The following is a 12718-nucleotide window of genomic DNA, read 5'->3' as shown; positions in this document are numbered from 1 at the left end:
AATCAGACAAAGTTATCTTTACTGGCTTGTAAATGTGGGCAAAACAAACCCCAAACAAATAACAACCAGAAAAGGTACCTGCAGAATATAAAGTCTGGTAAAGATGACTCTGGTGGCCAATTTACACTTCCTCTTACAAAATCCTGTGCTGAACACTAGCTTCCTTTTTGATATACTTAACAAATCCGAAACACTTATTTCTGGGAAGAGTTAACCTTTGAGCAAACAAGATGATTTTTCGTCTGTACACCAGCAAGCATCATCTTTTTTGCTAGCATTTATGTTTCACTGTTGCATGCTACATGAGGAAGCATGCGTTTGTCATCTAAGACCTCATATTTGCTTGCTGTCCAACGTGGTGAAAAAAGTTCACAGTCATGCTTTCAAGATACGCACGGCTATTTCTTAGCCATCTTAAAGTCTTCAACTCTAGCTTGTGTTCAAAACATACCAGGAGGCTACTTTTCTAAAAAACATAAAATCCTTCTTCTCTTTCAGATGGACATGAAACACCCCACAGTTACAGAAACATTTACTCTGCCTATGCCAAGCAGTTGCTCACCTTTATATGAAGTTCGCTATAAAAAAAAAGCCCAGGATTTACCACAGATCAGCAAGTTGCTTTCAGTCCCCAGCATATAGGGATGTGAGCATATTTTACCTACCCTTCACCAAACCTCAGTGCACACAGCTAAGGTTATCAAGAAAGAGTAAATCTAATATGCCTCCTTCCCTTTCCTTTTGTGCTTTCCCACTGGGATTCTTATCTGCCCAGAACAGAGTGTTTCTTTCAGTACATTTAGAAAACAGCCATGCAGAAAAGCTACAAGAGAAGGGGGCAGACTTCCTCCATAAACTCTTGGTGCAACAATTAAAGAGATGACTGCTGTCATTACAGAAAATCTATTTAGCAAAAGACAATTATTTACCAAGGGAGCACATGAGCACTGAAAGCAGCTTGGGCAGAAGGTGGACAGCTCAAGATAAGTTCATAAGTGTTGGGGATCTTTTATAACGGAAAGCTACCCATCTGAAAGGTTTGGAAAGCAGCAGCAACATGGTTTCAAGTGGGCCTTTTTGCTTTACATTCTTTTTGTTTCACCAACCCAAACACACTTCTTAGCACTCACACATTTTAGCACTCAACTCACAGTAACTTCTGCAGACACGATACAGCACAAATCACACCTTCATAATACAGTGCCCACATCATGGGCAGATTTATTTTAAAAGTGCCCATTTTATCTTCAAAAGCCTGCAGAAAACAGCAGCTAACACTGTTAACTGCACTTAAAATTTATTCCTTGTACTACTCAGCTGTTCCTCTCCTAATTTTGTGCAGATACAGAATACAGCACTACATTTCACTTAATATCACATCTAGACATGTTCTTCAATTTTAGAGCAGTATAGCGACTTCAAGACTGTCACAGGTCAAAATTCTCTCGGTTGAACAGTACAGAACTCCAGGATAACTTGAATTCAGCATACTTACTCTAAAAAAATGTAAAGTTTAAACCTACCTGTGTTCAATATCTCTCATTTTTAACTTCACAGTATATTAATCGACAAATAATAACCCGTCACCTTAGAAGAGACAGTTTAACAGGTTCCCTGTTTCCTCTCGGATAAAAGTTATCAGGCCTCACCTTTAGTCGTGGTTCTCCCCATGGTAACACTTGTGTGATCTTCCCTCTCACAATAAAAAGGCTGAAGTTGAAAGACCAGTTAATTCTTCCTTTCAGTACAACAGTTTCCTGTGGAGTAATAATACAACAAGTTAGGGGGAGGTTGTTAGAGTTTGGGTCTTCTTGTTCTGGAAAGCAGGATTTTGTGTGTGCGTGTTGTTTTACAATTATCTTGCCGGTTTAAGGTTGCAAAAGTTTAACAAGCTATTTGTAGAAGAACAGCATGTAAACAATGGATGTGTCAAAGCAGCAAGGGTACGTAAGAACCCAAACTTCTATTTCATTGGTTTAGGAGGTTTGTTGTATAATGATTTGCATTCGCAGCGAGTTTCTAATACAAAGAAAGACATAAAACATTCTTTTTTTCCCTGTTTTCCCCAACAAACATTACTGCAAACTGGAAGAAAGACTTTAATGCATCACCCACTTACGTGCAGAGAGTTTAACAACCACCACTTTAAAATGCCCTGGATAAAAAAAATGCTCTTTCTGAGCTACAGGGGAAGGAGGAACAAAACATAGATGTAAGAAATCTACACAAAGGCACAATTGCTCGCTGCATCTGCTTGCTGGTTGTAACCACTTACAGCAGAGCTGGGAGAAGCCATTAGAGGAAGCTAACTGCAGATTCACACACTCTTGCAGTTCTTGGAAACTATAAGGGACAACTCAGTGAAACCATTTTAACACAGCAAAAACATTTGTGTGTGTTACTTCTACTCCAGCATCTAGTTTGGGGAATTCTGACTGCATTCAATCCAAGACAAACTCATTTGAAGCTTTTTATCCCTAAAGCAACAAAATCAGCAAGTTTACTTGACATTATTCAAAATAACAGCGCATAAAAATACGTAGATCGCTCTGAAAGTAATGCCTCCTATTTATCTCCATGACAACTACAACTGATACAAAGAGCACAATAACACTATTTGATAGAACAAATTCTCAGCTACAAAATACTCTTTTGCAATGGTTGCCCCCACGAGCTATGCATTGTCACCAGTGATGAACAAGAGCCTGCGTGCTGCGCTCATAAAAATCTGCACCAGTGGAGGTGACCCGCTGTCGCAGCTGCTGGAACACACCACCCACTGCCTCACTGTGCTCACATCCACTGGTCGGTCTCCATCAACATTCAGCAAGCGTCAACAAATGTTAATAGGTGCCATTTTTTCTGCATGGAGGAATTCAGTTACACACCTGTGCTCCATACGTACTTCCATGTCAGACGCCATTTTGTCTCTGCCGCCATCTGTCACACAGCAACAACATCTATCGGCACATTGGCGGGAAGGTTCAAACTGCACTGCCGTACCACCAACATCCACCTCCGATGTCACAGGCCGACATCATAAAACATGAGGCATTACTTTCACAGCAGACCTTGTACATTCACATTTGTGAACTCCCTTCTTTGATCACTTCCTTTCAAGGAAATTCCATGAGCTCAGAGTTTATATCATCAACACCTCATGATTTTTTTATTTTTTTTTTAATTTAAGTAAGTCAGTACTTTTTCAAAGATGAATTTTGCCAGAAGTCACATTTTTAGAAACCAGATCTTTCTAGTGTCATTAAAAACAACAACAACAATAGTTGAAAAGCAAGATATCTACTTACCGAAAAAAGAAAGACATCAATACTGCATACAGTAAGAGTCGTGTTATACAGACAATTATATTCCTGGAAACAGTGAAATTTCAGTGAAATTCTGAGGAACTTGTACACTATGGTGGTAGACTCTATGATGAAAACTTCACACAGGGCAGGTTGTGTTGCTAAAAATAAGTATGATTTCTGAAAGTCCAATGACTGAAGAACGCGTTTCATGTGTTGGCAGTACACAAACGTGCTGGATATTCATTACAAAAACTCAAGGAACTGAGACTTGAAAGCAGTTATAAATAAAACCGAGCACCGACATAAAGTAAGCTGGTTTTGCTACACAATGGCACTCACGGCATAAGCGATCATCAGGATTAAGAACAGAAATCCTTTTAAGACATCAAATAAATTTGAAATACTTGATGCTTTCATAGACTCCCCCAAAAATTCAAAGCTTTTCCGCCGTGAGTAATAAATTGCGAAAGGTGATACGGAGTCAAAGTAACTGTTTTTACAGATTACTTTAAAACAGCGCATGGTTTTTATCTTTTTGTTCCAAGCACCAGATTGCACTTGGTGCAGTAATAAAGATTCCAAGCCTGCAGTGATAGTCATCAAGTTTAGCACAACCGGAGTGTCTGTCAGGACATAAAAAGGATTCCAGCGTTTCATTAGCCCCTGCTCCAGCAGATAGGCGTTTTTACAGCATGCCCACCAGCCTGTTAAAAATACAAGGCTACAGAAAGCTTTGAGAGCGTGGGCCGAACTATGGGTATACGGGGTATTGCTGTGTGGAATAGGTGCTGCTTAAAGCCTGATCACACCTACAGCACTCAACTTGCAGTCTCTACTATAGTAATTGGTAGGCAGAGACAGTGGTCGCAGAAGACATTCGAATACGGTGTTTCTGAGTGTCTAACAACTGCTGAACAGTAGCCAAAAGAAACCAGCTACCTCCAAAACAGTAGGGTCAGTCTGAAAAAGAAGGATGAGCTTCTTCACCGGGCAGTCTGAGGGGCAGCCTGACACTACCTTGAGTGATAATGCAGCCAACAGCTAGCAGTCACCTCCTCTGCTGCCCAAGGTGGGCCTCAGCCCTCACCAGCACAGTGGGCATGGTGTGATGGGCTGGTGGTTGGACTAGATGGTCTTAGAGGTCTTTTCCAAACTTAATGGAAAGCTGAGCTTAAGAAATTAATCAAGTAGCTTCAAGAAGAAAAAAAAAGAAAAAAAAAGCATGAACACTAAATTCATCATAAAAATATAGAGAAGATCTCCATATTTATATTGATCAACTGTATCACACCATTTATTTCTCAATTCATCCTGTAAGCTGAGTTTTATTCTTTCTCTGATTAACTTCCCTAGCATCAGCTACTTTAAAAAAAAACAACCAAGCAAGCAAAAAATGGAAACCAAACCAACACGAACAGGTGGAAAGCATTCACCTCCCTTTAATTCCTTACTGCAGTGTTTATGCTAATAGCCGTGTCTCTCCCAGCAGCCAGCTCCCCCTGCGCCAGCCCTTTGTCAGTGGGACGCGCACTGTCAGATGAATCTCAGCCTTCACCTCTGTACATTGCTGCTGCACAGCGCTAGGGGTCATCCTGTTTGCTGGGAAACATTTTTGTGTCTCACATTGCTCTTCTAATTTTGAAAGAATTACTCTAAGGACACACATTGCTGCATTTCTAAGAAGCCGGTATTTTACAGAAGACATCAAATCATTCTGTTTTCTCCCGACCACATCTCCATTATCTTTCCAGGCATTCGAGCGAGCTGAATGTCCTGAAAAAAAAAGCCATGCATATTTAGGGCTTCCTAGCGCAGGTTTATCTTGACAGCACGTCTGCTCATAAAAAGCACACAGTGTGGGATTATGGAGATAAAGGGAACATTTGAAAGCAGCCTGAGCGCCCAGTGGATAGCGAGCTTAGCATCACCAAACGAGTTACGGTGCTTGTGTCAGGGACCGCGCTGCTCGGCCTGGAGATAAGACAGAGACAGTGATCTCTGAGGCGTGCAGGGTCCAAGCAGCAGGACTGTGCAAGGGCAAAGCAGGACTGCAGTTCTGGCTCCTCACAAGGAGCTAAACTCCTTCACAATTACTGTTTCTGAACAGGGAATATTTTATTTCACCTACTCCTCTATTCACCTGTCATCTCTTAAACACAAGCACTGCTTCACACCATGTGCACAAGTCCCAGAGGCTCTGCAAACAGTCAAATATACAGAATAAGGCTACAAAGTATACTGCTGTAACATTCGATACTTCCAAATCTCCTGGTAGATCTCCTTCCAGGCAAGTTGCCCAGCGCACAGCCTCACATACACCTCAAGACTCAACAGCGTACATCTCTGCATTTCTGCAACGGGAGCCATCCATAAACACTTTCAGGAACACACACTGTGGCACCATTATAGAAAAACAACATCTCATAAGACAAAAGAAAAAACAACCTTACAATGGCGTAAATGCGCCATACGATACAAAACACAAGCTCTGCAGCTGTAAATCAGTGAGACTTGGCATCGCACATTTCAGAGTTCAACACAAAACCTAGAGCTGAGGTTTCCTTTCATTTATGCACACGCATCTATAACCGGTTGGTGCTCTGACAAGAAACATGATCCAACTCAGAATCCCCTTTCTTTCACATTTTCTGCAATAATAAATAAATAAAAAGTGAGGATTTTTCCAGGAAAGGAAATTAAACTTCCACATTTTCCTATGGCAGAACTTCTAAAGAAAAGGAGAGACCAGAAACCCTCTCTTAGCATAGCTCAGAGAACCCATCCTTTGGAAAAAATCACAGGCTTCCAAAAGAGCCAATGTTAGCCAGCCGCATATACAACTAAGTAAATATTTCTTAAGCTGGTGAAGGAAGGGAGTAAGTAACTACTGCTTTACAAATATCATACTGCTTTACAAACACCAAGAAGAAATTTACTGCGATTCAAAAACTGCTTGGAAATTGACCGACAGCATACCGCTCACTATTTATGAAGTGATCACATTACCAAACTTCTAAGCTGTCAGCAATAAAATATTGTTTGTAAACGTTCTGGCCTCCTTGCAGGTAAGTTTACAATCTGCTTTTGGATGTGAGCAATTGTAATTATGCATTTCAAGACAACAAAATCATAAACTCTCAGTCTGTACGAGGTATATATTATTGCACACAGAATCAGGCATTGTACATCTTAAAAAGTGATGTTAACAAGGTTTAGACCACAGATTTGTCCCCAGAATTCCTGAAATGAGAAATAAATACTTATCAGTGTGAACAGCAGAAAAGTTAAGTCTCAGGGGTAAATAACGTAGCTAGCATCAAGCGAAAACAGAAACATTTCACATCATAGACATTCAACATTTACTAATTTGACATTAGTATTAAAGTTAAGAGCCGCTCCATGGCTACCGATGGAAAATAAAAATACCTTCTCTCTGCTCGCCCCCGTCCTGCTTTAAAAGTCAGACGATGTGGGGCTGTAAAAACCTGAAAAAGGAAATGGTATGTGTGAAGTCAGCAGTTCAGCACAGCGGCTGACTGCCCATTAACAGCTTCAAATATTCTTAAAACGCCCATCTTCCCACATGAAAGGCCATTCTAATGTTATATACAAATAAATCAAAAATACAGCTGCGGCGCTTACATTTCTATCTAAGTCAGACTGTCAGTTTTAGTGGTTTGCTGGTACATATTTGCAGTAGCACCAACATTTTGGTGGATTCAACTCACTAAAGCTTCTGTGCTGCTTCCGATTTCCTGGGGTACTGTTCCTGCAAACATTCATCTTCATTCTTTGACCTGGCTCTGTTCGAATTCCTAACTCGAATTGCTTTCATGGAGCAAACTCATTAAACAACGCATCAAAAAAAAACTAAGCATCGCGACCAACAGTGGCAAAGAGCTCAGCAGCTGCATGAAATTCTCAGGACACCCAGATGCACCTCCTCTGCCTCCAGCTCAGCCTGCCCCTAGGCAGCACAGAGCTCTATTTGCTCTCTGAGGCACCGAGCAAACACAGCAGGTAAAAGGAGAAAAGAAATTGCTATTGCAAACACAGCAAAGATGCCCGATCAGGGGACAATGGGATGCCAGAGATCCCTGCATGGCTTTCTGCACTCCTCTCAACAGAAAGCAACAGCAGCGGTTTCAAAAGCAGCATTGGGAGAATGTGTGTACACAGGAAGACAGGAGGTGGAAAGACAAGCAGAGGGCTGCTAGAAAAGGGCCTTACAACCTCTTAGATAGCCCTTGCTTCCTCTCAGCGACATTGCTTGCAAATGCTACCTAGAGAGACTGTAGAAGCTCAGTGCAGATGGGACTGAAAAGCACCCCATATGTATTGTGGAGTTACAAAACGATCTCTGTGGTCCAGATTTGTGCTCATCCAGCAGAGTAACTAGAGAGCACAGTCACCTTTAGTTTGATGCAGAAATCTATGCAAGATCACACTCGTCCCCCTCCTCCCTCCTTGAGAACCCAAACAACACAACGCCCCACCAGGCAGGTGTGCCTGCACTGCCTACCTTTTCAGAGTAGGCACAGACAGGAGAGATATGGTCCTACAAACACCACCACAGACATCACAGTCCTTTTAATCTGAGCCCAGAAGGATGATAGCGACAGTAAAGAGCTCCACCAAATTCTCTGATACCCTTTCACATTCCTCCACGTACAAGACTCACTTTTATGAGCTGTTCTTTCCAAGTGGCCTTTTAAACATGCCCCAGGAATTGCACTCCTTGCACTGAACCTTCCTGCCTTAATCTCCGGTAGATTCCATACAGTACATAAATAATGGTGCGTGCTTCATTCCATGTATGCACCCCATTAAAATGGTGCTACTCTCTTCTATGTTCTATAAACCTCAGACACTCCCTGAACTAATGCATGCTACAGATGACCAAAGGCTCAACCTCAGCTTTGCCCTGTACAAAAAGGTATATCATATTACTTTGAGAAGACAACAAACTTGGATTGCCATCAAAGGAGTTCATCCCTTTCATGAAAGGACCAGATTTCCTCGGTATGTTAAAATAGAAATTGATCTGATTTGCAAAGCTGAAAGCATAGAATTAAATGATTTAAACCAGAATATCTACCTTTATTGTAACATCTTACTTGTTGTTAGATGACAACATACCAAATGTGGAGCTGAGTAGAAAATACACCAGAAAAATACAGGGGAAAAAAAAAAATCAGTCCAAAAACACTGCTCATACCTGAGCTGCTCACAGCTTTATTCTAACAAATTCTAACAAAGAAAATGTACTTGGAGATTAGTCTGGACATAAGATATCTAGGCACCTGTGGAGCAGAAAGACTATGGCTTACAAGAACACATGGAAGAGCACCAAAGTTCTGTTAAAGGCTTTAGTTCTTTCATAAGGAATTTGATATTTGTGGCCCTGCAAATAATTCAGAAAGGCAGGAAAAGAGCAAACAGGAGAACTGCAGTAAGCACACTTCCAGTGTGTAATTCACCAATTTGGATCAAAAACGATCAAATATTACCCATAAAACAGTCTTAAACCCAGAGGGCTGATAAGAGACGCACACGCTACCACATCAAAGAACTGCATATTTCTTCATTCATATCTAAGCTAATACTGCGTTTGATATTCTATGATTCTAGGACACAGAAAGTAAAGGTATCACTTTCAGTGGCAGCAACCCTGCGATAGTACAGGAGGCAGCATATCCCCTCCACCACAACCAATACCATTGCATGTACCCATGCCCCATATCTACCACATACAAAAGAAAGGATCAGAGTAAGCCTATCCAAAAGAGATAAGAAGCCTTGTAAAGATATTTCCTGCTTGCTCCACAGTGTGAATGCAGCTCCTGACTTTCCTCCGAATTTATTTCATAGAATTAATGATTCTTAAAATGGCTTGGGTTGCAAGGGACATTAAAGCCCACCCACTTCCAATCCCCTGTCATGGGCAGGGTTGCGAACCACTAAGTTAGGCTGCCCAGGGCCCCATCCATCCATCCATCCATCCATCCATCCATCCATCCATCCATCCATCCAGGCCATTTCCTCACTAACCAAGCAGAAAGACTAACAGGGAACAGATACAAGCATCTCCAAGGTTCCTCACCAGTGCTCATGCCCTGGTTGCTGCTTGTAAATCTGCTGCAAATAATAGGGCAGCATGCCTGCTGCTGGCTGGGACACCCCAGGCAGATGCCACAGGACAAGACTGCAGCATCAGGCCCTAGTGGTAGCAGGCACAAGGCCCCTTGCCCATTCTGCAAAACAACCTGAAGAGACTGCAGATAGGACACAAGCATAGGGCAGTGCAAGGAGCAAGCTGAGCCTGTCACTCACCAAGCTATCTCTTACTGCTCCACAGCAGAGGCCTGCAAAGGGCGAGTCAAGCGGCAGCAGCGTGTATACAAAAACAAACATTCATCAAATTGTATTGGAATATTAATAAACATTCTGGAACTTCAAATTACATAGAGCCAAATTAAAATCAAGATACTTGCAAAAAAAACCCAAAATCATGACATGCAATGAAAACACTTGTAATGTTAAAGTACTAACAACTTTACCTTTAACATTTCTGTTGCTCCACTATTGCAAGTGGTTCTATTAAGCCTCAACAACTTTACAGAGGATTTCCTGGCACTTCCAACATGCCAGAAGTCTCAAGAGTCCTGGGACACTTACACGGCACGTCTTACATTTTGAAAAACAGTGACAGCATCATCCTTTACATTTAAGATTTTAATCTCTGGAAGAAGCAATCAGCACTAAGACCATGCGCCCAAGGCTACTTCTGTCAAATGGGAACAAACAAAATCTCACATTCCCAGCAGATGCAGAGGTCAATGAGTTGGTCAACAGCCTCACTTGTGCAGACTTGCTGAAGCACTATCCCCATCCCCACCTGCCATTTGTTTTAGTTACACTTGGAAAATATGACAGTACACTGAGTTACTGTCAGAGATTATGTGAACACGTGCAAGAAGAACCATGCACTTTGCCCATCCCTGCTTGAGGCAGCCTGACAAGCCAGACAGCCAGCTGCAGTGTCCTGGACAGCTAATGACATTGGCGCTTCCCATCAGTGATGCTGTTTAATATCAAGCAGTAACTACTGCAGACTCCATTTCTCCTCAGACTTCCACTCCATCACATACAGACTTCAACAATAAAGGAAGCAAACATGGCTCACTCACAGCTTACAATCCAATTTGAATATTAAGAAAGCAACAAGGCAAAATTGTGAGAAAAGGAAACCCACATGCAAAGGGCTGAAGTTGCTACCTACATTTGCTTCAGCCTATTCCATGCTCTCTCAAGTAAAGCAGAGTTGGCATTTCATATAGGCAACTTTTAGGCAGACATTGGATACAAATGCATTCTCAGTACTGCAAATTTCACACTAGTGAAAAACAAATTACACTTGGTTGTATAATGGAAACCCTCTCTGATGCCTCCTCTGAACTCAGGCAGGCACTCCAGAAAGCAATACAGTATCTCTCTCTGCCTTACCAGAGCAGTATACTGCAGGCAGCAAGGGCAGCAGCAGCAACTCTGCCAGTGGAAAGAAAGAAAGCAGGCACCTGTGCATTCAAAGCAGCATCACACAGAGTTTGAGGAAATACCTTCTAGGAGACTGTCGCTGCTTCTTTTCAATCCTCTCTGCATTAAGATTGACACTTACAATAGTGCCCAACTTTAAGAATGGCCTCACTAGAGCTGCATTTATGTACCTAGGCCACTTCCAAGTAGTGTGAAAAGAGTGTATCACATGGAGTCATGTATTTCTTTGCAGAACCTGAACATTCCTATAAAATATTTAATACCAAGCAACCTGGCAGATACTACACAAGCATTACTGCATTACTTACAGCAGTGAGAGAACTTGAGCCATCAACCTTTTCAGCTACGTCTCAAACACAGTCGGTGAGCATTACTTCAATACTCAGAACCAGATCTCGTTACACTTAACAGCCCTACAAATACTTCAACACCTAGATTTCAGCTTCAACTTTACACACTTTCTGATTGCATTACCATGAAATTTCCTGTAAATGAAGTACCAACCAAACTGGAACAGGTTGCCCAAGGAGGTTGTGGATGCCCCATCCCTGGAGGCATTCAAGACCAGGCTGCATGTGGCTCTGGGCAGCCTGGTCTGGTGGTTGGTTACCCAGCACATAGCAGGGGGTTTGAATCTAGATGATCACTGTGATCCTTTTCAACTCAGGCCATTCTATGATACTAGATCTTTAACTCGGTTCCTCTTTACACCAATCCAAGTGCCATCAGCCTGAAGCAGCACTTAGGTTTTATTATGCCCTAAGGGGACCTTAGGGCTCACCCTGCCCCAGGCAGGCAGCAGTTCCCCCACACACTGCCAGGCCCCTGAGCTGATAGCAATCTGCAGGGCGTTCACCTCCCGGTTATGTCCCAATGCTAACGTGCTGCCTTGCAATACAGCTGCCACTGGGTGCCCTCCTGCTGTCACTCTGTCACCTGCATGAGTGCTGCCGCTGGTCCAACATCCACTGTCCCATACACTGCTTTCCCTTGCTGCTTCCAAAGAGCAAGATGCAGCACAACAGCTTTAAACACCCAAAGATTTAAGGCAGTTCTTCTTTGAATAAAAATAACAATAATAATAATAATAACAATAATAAAAACATACCCTAGTTTGCACTGAAGAGTTCTTCACGAGTCAGACCATCGTATCTACACGGCACAGAACCATACAGCTCTTTGAGTTGGAAAGGACCCTTGCAGACCACCTGGTCCAAATCCTCTGCAGTGACCAGGGACACGGACAGCCACATCGGGATGCTCACAGCCCCGTCCGTCACTAAGCGCTACTTAAAACACTTGCTAAAACACGTGAAGCGTCCTTACATCTCTCGAAGAGTACCTGCTTGTGTAAGATCTCGCTCGGACACCACTGTAACTCTGCAGTCCCGCAGCCGGCCCTCGTGGCCGGCCCCTCAGCGCTCCTCGCAGCTCAGCCCGCGCTCAGGTTCCCACCGCGCTGAGGACCGCTCCCCGGGAGCCGCTCCCTTCCTCCGCCCGCTCCCCGCTGTCAATGACCGCCCGCCCCGGAGGCCGGACACCGGGCACGGGCGTCATCCGACCCTTGCCGCCGCCACCGTGACAGGGACGTGGCCGCTCCCGTTCGGCTCCACGCCCCGCCGCTCCCGCCCCGCGGCCCTGCCCGTCGCCACTCACCGGGCCGGGGGCAGAGGCACCCCCGCCTCCCTCGAGCGGCTCCCGCCGCCGGCCGCTTCACGCCGCCGCCATGTTGCGGGGGCAACGCGCATGCCCGGCCCGGCCCGGCCCCACCGCCCCCCCTCCGCCTGGCCTCGCCCCTACCTGCGGGGAGCCGGCTGAGGGAGGGTGGTTGGGGTTCGGGGTGTGCTGATGGG

At 43.7% G+C, this 12718-nt stretch overlaps 1 protein-coding gene across 4 annotated transcripts in view; it reads right to left on the bottom strand.

The window, feature by feature from the left end:
• The window catches only part of SCML2 (Scm polycomb group protein like 2), a 69773-nt gene extending 57162 nt beyond the window's left edge, over positions 1-12611 (bottom strand). For 3 of the 4 annotated variants that reach the window (XM_048926973.1, XM_048926994.1, XM_048927002.1), the window contains exons 1-2: positions 12208-12351; positions 1650-1757 (exon numbers count right to left, since the gene is read on the bottom strand). In XM_048926973.1, the coding sequence (XP_048782930.1) occupies positions 1650-1671 (22 nt within the window). In that variant the 5' untranslated portion in view covers positions 1672-1757; positions 12208-12351. Of the gene's footprint in view, positions 1-1649; positions 1758-12207; positions 12352-12521 lie in introns of those variants that run through there. The other variant, XM_048926984.1, reaches the window with a different exon arrangement.
• Positions 12612-12718: the final 107 nt, after the last annotated feature.

The sequence above is a fragment of the Lagopus muta genome, chromosome 1, assembly GCF_023343835.1.
Source record: "Lagopus muta isolate bLagMut1 chromosome 1, bLagMut1 primary, whole genome shotgun sequence".
Taxonomy (NCBI): Eukaryota; Metazoa; Chordata; class Aves; order Galliformes; family Phasianidae; genus Lagopus; species Lagopus muta.
The sequence above is the reverse complement of the archived record's forward strand: the minus strand, read 5'-3'. Positions and strand labels throughout refer to the sequence as shown.